This window comes from Mus caroli, chromosome 11 (genome assembly GCF_900094665.2).
Source record: "Mus caroli chromosome 11, CAROLI_EIJ_v1.1, whole genome shotgun sequence".
NCBI lineage: Eukaryota > Metazoa > Chordata > Mammalia > Rodentia > Muridae > Mus > Mus caroli.
In genome coordinates this window covers 67,671,737-67,681,108 of record NC_034580.1, presented here as the reverse complement: position 1 = coordinate 67,681,108, position 9,372 = coordinate 67,671,737, and the positions used below count along the sequence as shown (strand labels likewise).

The 9,372-nt window shown below is 53.3% G+C and overlaps 1 protein-coding gene across 2 annotated transcripts in view; it reads right to left on the bottom strand.

Moving 5' to 3' along the window:
* Atp2a3 (ATPase sarcoplasmic/endoplasmic reticulum Ca2+ transporting 3) overlaps positions 1-8,678 on the bottom strand; it is a 32,989-nt gene extending 24,311 nt beyond the window's left edge. For both annotated transcript variants that reach the window (XM_021175669.2, XM_029484026.1), the window contains exon 1: positions 8,382-8,678. In XM_021175669.2, coding sequence (XP_021031328.1) covers positions 8,382-8,499 — 118 coding nt within the window. In that variant the 5' untranslated portion in view covers positions 8,500-8,678. The remainder of the gene's footprint in view (positions 1-8,381) is intronic.
* Positions 8,679-9,372: the final 694 nt, after the last annotated feature.

The following is a 9,372-nucleotide window of genomic DNA, read 5'->3' as shown; positions in this document are numbered from 1 at the left end:
CTGTGTCTGTGTCTGTGTCTGTGTCTGTGTCTGTGACTGTGTCTGTGTCTGTGTCTGTGTCTGTGACTGTGTCTGTGACTGTGACTGTGACTGTGTCTGTGTCTGTGTCTGTGTCTGTGTCTGTGACTGTGTCTGTGACTGTGTCTGTGTCTGTGACTATGTCTGTGTCTGTGTCTGTGTCTGTGTCTGTGTCTGTGTCTGTGTCTGTGTCTGTGACTGTGTCTGTCTGTGTCTGTCTGTGTCTGAGTCTGTGTCTGTGACTGTGTCTGTGTCTGTGTCTGTGTCTGTGTCTGTGTCTGTGTCTGTGTCTGTGTCTGTGTCTGTGTCTGTGTCTGTGATGTGTCTGTGTCTGCGTCTGCGTGCAGGTGGCAGAGGCTAGACCCCAGAGCTAGGGCTCTGAGGGACTCCCCTCTTTGGCAGAGTCCTTCTCCAGCTGAATCTGTCTGAAGCACCCATGTGATCAATCTTTCTGAACTTGACTCCTTCAGCCCTTGACAACACAAAGGTTAGCAGCCTCCGCAGCACCCAGGACCCATCCGTACTACAGACTCTGAGGCTCCCATCCTCTCCGTTCCATTTCCTGACCATGGCCCAGTTCCTCACATCTGTCCACATGTTCTTGGCCCACAGACTTTTTTTTTTCCTGTGGGAACTCTTCCCAGATCGTACACAGGGGAGGTTTAGGGTCTGCACCTGTCAGCTGAACCAGAGATAGCAGCAAGCAGCCAGTGGCCCTCAGGGATCCAAGAGGGAAACATATAACCTAAAAATACACTTTCTAGCATTTTCTCTAAAGTCCTATTTTAGGCAATGGCTGACATTTTCCACGGAAAATGTAATCTCCAGTGTCCTGCATTGAGATTAAAATCAAACAGACTTTCCCTTCTGATCTATTTAGCTGAAGTGAACAGGAAAGGCAGGGGGGAATCCAGGCCCAGTTTCTGGGCCAGTTCTTCAATGGAACACAGTCCCTTAGAGGTCATTTTATCCATGCCCCTGCATCAAAAAAAAGCAGTGCCCACCCCACAGCACATATCAGCAGCTTCTATTGGGCTCTACCCAGGAGTCTCTCGCCTTACTAAGGCTCGTGGCCAAGAGAAGGGCTGTCAGTCTGACCTAACTTCCTCCTGCTGTTTCTTTAGTCTTTTGCTGTGAGGCAAACCCCTCCTCTCAACTCCACCCCTGCCCCAGGATGCCATGCTCCTTGTGACATACATTGGTCAGGATCAGTCCTAGGATAGGACACACGGTACACACACCAATTCTAGTCTTCAGGTTGCTTTCTGCCTGCCCTAGGGGTGTCTCTCCAGATTCCCTTTTCTCCTTGTCCACCTAGATCCCCCCTCCTCTGGTTCCCTGAAGCACAGTGACCCACACTCTTTTTGTTTGTTCGTTTGTTTGTTTGTTTGTTTTGGTTTGTTTTGGTTTTTGTTTTTCGTTTTTTCGAGACAGGGTTTCTCTGTGTAGCCCTGGCTGTCCTGGAACTCACTCTGTAGACCAGGCTGGCCTCGAACTCAGAAATCCGCCTGCCTCTGCCTCCCAAGTGCTGGGATTAAAGGCACGCACCACCACTGCCCGGCGACCCACACTCTTTAAAGTCACCACATTTCTCCATATACTTCTGTTCCCCTACCCCCACCCCCATGCACACATATACACACACACCCTCAAGGTAACTGCACTCCTCAGCCCAGAAGAGCTTCCAAAAAAAGGATGTGTGTTAGTTCCCAGTTGACAGACTAAGTTTTCAGTGCAAGACTCTCTAGGGGGGTCACTGTCCCATAGACTGTTCTGTGAAGATGAACAGAGTCTCTGTCCATTCTAGAACAACAGTCGCTGGCCAGGTGTGGACATTGAGCTCTGGGAATGTGGATAATGTGGCTGAGGGTGACATTTCTAATTTTATTGACTTAATTCATTTACACTGAGGGTCAGCATCCTACCCAATGCTGTCATGGGGGCAGGATACTGACCCTTCACTATAGTGGGGTAACCCACAAGTCAGGATGTGGTATGTCATCCTGTATTATAGATACCCAACCTGCCACCCTACACAGCAGGGAGTGAGCCTCTGTGAGGGGGTTGTGTTTGGAGTTGCTTTCTTGTTAAGTTTGCTTATGAGATAGGGTCTCACTCTGTATAGCCCAGGGTGCTGGGAGCTCACGACCTACCTACATCAGTCTCCCAAGTGCTAGGATTCCAGATGTGGACCACCGTACCTGGCTAGCTACTGAGATTTGGGGGTTGTTAATGCAATGCCTGGTCTCTAGTGTTATAACTAGGCATTCTCCAACCACTCCCAGGAAGGCTCAGCTAGCTCAGTGGTCAGGGGGAAGGCCATGCCAATCCCTGCCCAGGGCACAAAGGATTTTAACCGGCGAGCAACTGAGTCCCACTGGAAAGATGGAGTCTCCACAGCTACCAGGAAGGGCTACTGGGACAATTACTATCAACGGGAGACTCCCCATCTACTATGACCAAGCAGGTAGCCTTACCACACTTTGTCCAGAGGATAAACAGAAAGACTGGTGTGCAGCCTGCAAGGTACCCTGCATATCTGGTCCAGTAGCCAGCACTGATCATACCAGCTGCCTTGCTACCCTTTTCCCTGTGTCATTCTCTAGGATTCTTACTCAGCTTGAGGAGACATTAATGTCATTCCTACTTCACAGCTCCTGAGCACAGACAGGCTGTGATGCAACTTCATGATCAGATCTGGGTAGTATCAGGGGATATTTCTTCACCCAGGCCATCTGACCCACAGCATCTGCTCTGGGCCTCCTGTGGTAACTCCCAGGCAGTCTGGCCTTCTTTTCCCTGGTCCCTTAACTGCTTAGTCAAGGCCACCTGAAAGACCTTGGGATCTTGCACATTTACTTCGATGCCCCTTTCCTTTGTAGTGAGCTCAGATCCATCTGTCCAAATCACCTGCTCCCAGAGGGTCTGCTGTCTTTACAGGTAGGGTTTTGGGGGCCACAACATCCTGCCCATTCAAGTCTGGTCTGCTTCAAACTCTAAATTCCACTAAGACCCTGATGGACCTGATTCTCTATTTCACAGGAGTAAGTTCCAGGGTCACAGAGGAAGCCCAGGTCTGGAAGAGTCCCCATTGAGGAGAAAGATGCTGGCTCTCCTACCTGTCCACAACTGATCCTGAAGACTGATGCGCTGCCAGGCCTGCCTTGGTACAGACATCCTATTTGCAAATAGAGGGACACCTGCCCTGTCCCCCACAGTGCTGACAGCTACACAGGACAAAGGCAGTAACTCGGTAGGATCCTATCCCCACTCTATCCCTGAGTCTCACACAAAGGGACTCAGAACATGGAATTTGGTCCCAAGGGCACGAGTTCAAATCTTGCTCTAATTCGTGTTGGCAAGCCCCATGGGCCATGTCTGTTTCCCCATCTGCACAAAGGCTGTCATGATAGGAATGACTCTTGAGTCTGACTGAAGTCTTGGTGATTGGCCAAAAGCTCCTGAATGGACATAGCACAGTCACCAGACATCAACATACTGACAGTTATCCAAAGGTCAGCTCCACTGCAGTCTCCAGCACCCAGAACAGCGCCTGGCACACAGTGTGGAGCCCTTCCTCTGTTCTGTTTGGAACTTAAGAACCTAAGATCAGGCTCTGAGTCTCCTGCTGATCTTCCCCACCTGTCCTTCCAGTGTTGCCCCTACCTAAGGTGTTTGTTTCTCTACAACCAAGCAAGAGGCCCCACGAGGGCCACCACCTTCTGTTTCCCTCAATATACTTTCTTATCACCTCATCAGTATCTAAGAAGGCAGGGGCCCTCTCACCCTATCCTTGTTATTACACCACTCTCTGACCAGGAGTAGTACTGGGCTTCTAGCCACCAAGGCAGGCTGAGCCACCCCTGGAGCCACACTGCCACCACCCCATCTCCACCCGCCCCCAGGGCCATTGTTTATTTAGTTGCTTAGGCCAGGGCGTGGGCCTACTGCCCATACCCAGGAACTATGAACCAGAGGGTGCAGAGCCAGGTACACCACTGTGCTGCCCCCCACTACCAGCACCCCCCCCACACACACATACACGCTCCACACACCACCTGCTCCTCTAATTTCCCCCTCCGACTCCTTCCTTCTCTCAACACTGAAAACTGGAATTTCGGCTTCTAAATGTCAGTTCCAGCTGGGAGAGGCGGGCACTCACCAAGGTCTTCCTCCAAGGCAAATTTACAGAGCAATTAAATTGTCACTTGCAGAGGCAGGGAGAGGTTCTAGCTCCGCAGGGCCCGCCCAACCCACCTGGCTCTGTCCTGTCTCCAGGGTCCACCTAGAGTGGATAGCCTGGCCTGGCTCTGAGGGGGACCTGTGAGGGACCAAGGGGGAGGTGGCTCCTGTGCTGCAGAGGGGCACCCCAGCCTACCCGGAGCTGGTGGCGAAGGGCTTGTCAACCCGTGTGTCTTGTCGTATCACTGGGCAGACCCCACCCTGCTCAGGGTAAATAGGAGTGAGAGGTCCCGGTGGGGCAGGACTGACACAGTAGCTTGGCAGCCCTCAGTAAGGAGACAGGAGATATGACAACTAGGGCGAAGCCCACAATGGCTGCAGGCAACATAGCACCCAGCAGAGGCAGTTTCAACACTGAGAGGCGCTTAGGAGATGGGTTGGTTGGGGGTGGGGGCGATCATACCTCTGCTATTCTGAAGACACTGGGACCCAGAAGGGGCAAGTATGCCAGAAGTTAGCCAGTGTGAGGTCACACCTCCCTATCCTTATTTTCTTGTTTCTGGGGGTCATGCATATAGGTTTCCCATTCTGGTGATAACTAGGGCCTGGGCTGAAGGCAGAAAACAAGGTCATAGCTGAGGCACTGTTGAGTCCTTCTGGGATTTTGCCCAACCCAACATTCTCAGCTCTCCAGGGTCCTCAAGGGTAGATGTTTGTGTCAGGATGAGCCTAGCACTATCTATTGTCCAGCCTTGGCCTAGGCTGACATCATACAGACTTCAGACAGCTTCTAAGCATCCAAGGATGCCGAACTTGACTTGAAAATAGGTAAAAACAAACAAACAAACAAACAAACAAACAAACAAACAAGGTGAGAAATAAGAGGAACTTTCCCATCAACTCAGCCCAGGTCAAATGCAGGCCTGAACACCACTGGCTAGGCATCAGAAGTGGGCAGGTTGAATGCTTATAACCCCGTGGACAGCAGCTTAGCCAGAGCCCCTAAAAGCATAAACACTCCTGTTTTGCTCGACATTTCCATTAGGAGCTTATCCTGGAATGCCACTCATGGTGGAGACATGATATGGGGACAGAAAGCTCCTGGCAATGCCACAAAGGCCGCAAACACCCAGCAGCCCAGGAAGTAGGATGAAGAAACTGCAGCCAGCCGCGCTGAGACCCTGTGAAGCTACAAGAAGCTCAGAGGGGCTCTCAGCATGAGGACCAGCACACCCAGGCTACCTTCTTCGCTGTAAAACAACAACAAACAAAACAAAACAAAAAACAAACAAACAAAAAATACCCCTGGATCCTAGTGCCCCTCCTCAGCACCCCCCATGTGTATCAATGGGGAGGCCTTACTGTATACTTTTTGATCTCTTTTATTAAAAATAAAAAAAAATAAATTTAGGATTAGGGGTATAGCTCAGTGGTTAGAAGGTTTGCCTGGTGTGTGCAAGGCCCTGGGTCAATCTTGAGCACCGGTAAAAGCAGCAACATCAATCAAGCTGAGATTGGTGGCACAAGACTCAGGAGACTGAAGCAGAAAGACCACAAGTTCCAGGGTTGCAGAGCTACTAAGGCTGGTGTGTTTCCATGTGTGTCGGACCTCCTGGCTGGTCTGTTTCATAGGTGTTTGAGGCTTCTACCTAGCTTTGAGGTTTTCTCTCAGGGAAGGAAGCGGGGAGTTGGGAGGGAGAGACTCCCCAGTGCCCCCACCATTTCTCCACCCCAAGCAGAATTTGCAAACTTGGAGGACTTAAGCAAATGACTTCCTTGTGGTTTCCAGCATTAACGACCTTGCAGGTGTGTCCCAGGGTAGGGGGGGAACACTAGTCCCTAGGGTGTCCCCTTTGCCTGCACACCCTGCCCATCCTATCACCCAGCTTCTGGCCCAGAGCTCAGCCCCACCTCCTGGCTACAGGGCAGGATGACTGTATGTAAGTGACCACAAACAACCCTGACATGGGCTCTACTGTCGCCTCATAACAAGGAAGCCACCGCAGGGTGTCCAAGTGGCTTGTTTAGGACAGAGCAGAGCTAGGGTGCTCACTCCTATCTGCTCCACTCCAGAGGCTGAGCAGAGACTGGAGGACACCCAAGCCCCTCCACCCCCACTCCCCAACCCAACACACAGGCAGAGAGCAGGAGTCAGGGAGAGACAGCTGGTTCCTCTCTGCTCACCTGACAACTTCCAGAGCCCTGGACAGCTTCCTGAGAAACAAGCCAGTGACGGGAGGGGCCGAGGTCGGAGGCCCAAAAGAAGCAGCAATAGTTGCTGCCCACACAACCCTAACATCTAGCACAGGTGCCAGCACTGGAGGACAGAAACTGTGGCTGCCTGATACAGACAGGAAAAACTAAAGAGAGGCCCCAGGACCAAGCCCACCACCAACTGTGACCTTGGCAAGATACTTAAGCTTCTAGTGTCTCATTCACCTCCTTGGTGAGACAGGGTGACAAAGTCCTTACTTCAGAGCTGTTTGGAAGAAGAAATGCGCTAATTGATGAGAAGTTCTGAGAGCTGCTTCTGACATGAAGCAGTTACTCAATGAAGTCGGAGCTTTTACTATTAACAGCATCAACGCGGAGGCACCTGAAACAACCCTGCCAGTGTTTTCTGCCTGCTCTATCACATGCCAAGCCAGTATCCTCTCCCATCATCAAACACATACCTACACACCTGAGATCCCCTCACCACAACACCACATGGCATAAGGGGGCTGGGGGCTCCCTCTCTCCCAGTTATCTCCTCTTCTGAACCAATGGAGGCATGAGCCAGAAAAAAGAGTGAACTAGGCCAGAGCCCTCCAGGGACAAACTCTGTGTGACCTGGGACAGAACTAAAGGCTGAGCCTCCAACTTCATATGGGAACCCAGGACCACAGTAACATCAAGTAGGCTGCAGACCCCAGACCCGCCTTCCTCTCCCTCAAGGTTGAAACGGACCCTGCTACCCCTGCCTTTCTTCAGAAAAAGGGCACCCTTACTGCCAAGTCATTAATGGGGGATATTAAATAATATTTATCTCCTAGTTCCTCCCACAGCTCAACTAAATATAGCAACTAACTTTTTTTGAAAAAGGATTTCTGCTCCAGAAAGATAATATTTACATAAGAGGTGGTTTTCATAAACCAATACAAACCCAAAGCATCGCTTCTGACAGTTCTTCCTACTTTCCCAGACTGCCTTGAGCAGAGGGACACCCAGGCCAGAGTATGGTTCCCTCTGGCACCTGGCAACTCTCAAGGGTGAGGGGCTCTCCAAAAAGATAGAAGTTTGGAGTGGGTGGGCTCTCTCTCTCTCTCTCTCTCTCTCTCTCTCTCTCTCTCTCTCTCTCTCTCTCTCTCTCTTCCTCCCTCCCTCCCTCCCTCCCTCCCCCTCCCCCTTTCCTTCAAGCTTACAGGTGCTGTGGCCCTGAGCCAGGAGTGACAGGAGGACATTGCAGGGAACCTCTGATGTCCACACTACACGCTCCTAACAATGTGTGGGGCTCATCTAGACGGGGTCTACTGGCACTGGCCAGGCAAGACTTTGGACAGGAAGGAGAATCCCATGCTCCTTGACAAGAGGGGAGGAAGCCATGCCTCAAACTGAAAGAGTACGTGGGCTACCTCGGTCCCGAGAGATGGGGCAGGCACCATTCCAGATCACCAGCTGGGGAAAAGACTCCTCCAGACCTCCAACCTGCCCCTCTAAGAAGGTGGGTCTTTGCCTCAGCAGTTCAAACCCACATCAACTCCTGGCAGCCACATCCGCTTGGGGTTGCAGAAAGAGGAAGACCTGGGACTGGGGTTACGAGCACCAAAGCTGACAGCTGACAGGCTGCACCGTCTTGGGCGCCTTAGTGAACCTTCCGGGGAGACATTTAACCCCCTGATAGGTTGGGCCTCCGAGTCGCTGGCTAGAGGGCCTGAAGCGTCTGCACTTGCAGGGTGTCCGCAGATCGCACAGCAGGTGCGGGCATCCAGTGAGGCTCTGGGATAAAATGGGCTAAGGCTTGCAGGGGTGCATCGAGATGGGGAGTGGAGAGCCAGATCCTGCCTCCTCTTCCCCCGAAGGAGACCCGGAGGCCCCACCAGGTGCCCCACGCTCATTTGCGGAGGCTTACTGAGCCCGGCTTCCTGCCGAGTCAGGAGGGGACAACCGGTCCCCACTGCAGGGCAGGAACCCACGCTCACCATTGGGGCCGTAACGCTCCCGCGCGTCGGTCACCTGCTCCAGGCTCAAGCCGCCCTCGGCTGTCACCGAGAAGCGACGCAGCACGTCGGCAGACGAGAGCAGGTGCGCCTCCTCCATGCTGCCTGCCCGGCCGTCCGCGACGTCCAGGTCGCTTCTCCTCCAGGTTACTGTGTGGAGTGCTGCGAGCTTGGGGCGGGGCGGGCCTCTCGGGAGGCCATGACCACGCTGGGACCTTCCCCGACGGCAGTGGCTATGGCAGCCCGGGCCCGCGCCAGGATGCTGTGCCCGGGGCTCCGTCCTCTGGGCGGGGCGGCGCGGGACCCGCCCTGCACCCACACCCCTTCCGGCCGCAATAGCAGCCGCCGCCCCGCCCCGCCGAGGGTGGCGGGGGACCGAGTATGCTACCCTCCTGTCCTACCGAAACACATACTGAAGCTAGAGCCAGGGAGCCTCGAACCCGGTCTGCAAAGCTGGGGGACCTACTGCTTTCATGTCGCCGCCTCTCTGTGTCCTAGGAGCTCGAGGGTGTGTGTGTGTGTGTGGGGGTGTCCGAAGGTGTTGCAAATTGCAGTTGTCCGTTTAGTGGCACCCCACTTCCCAGCTCCACCTCTGCACAGGAGGACCCCGAGTCTGGCGGGAAGCCGATGCAGTGCACTGGGGGTCTCTTGCGGAAGAAACAACCTGATGCTTTCTTTCCTCGAGTGCTGAATGTGTGCGCCTTACACGTCCCCAAAGGTCCTGCGACGAGTGTCATTCCTCATACACTCGCATCTCTAAGACCCCAAAAATGGCCCAGTGGGGAAGGAAGGTAAAAAGCACCAGGCTGTTACCTACCAGTCCAGCGTCCCCAACAGGTGAATGGTGCGGGTTCAGAGAGATCCCCGGGAATCGGAGCGAGGCAGAGAGGTTCTTTGCTTAGGGTGCTTGGCGGGACTGACCCTGACCTACGGAGGGACAGGGGAAACTCCCCTATATCAGCACTGTCAGGGA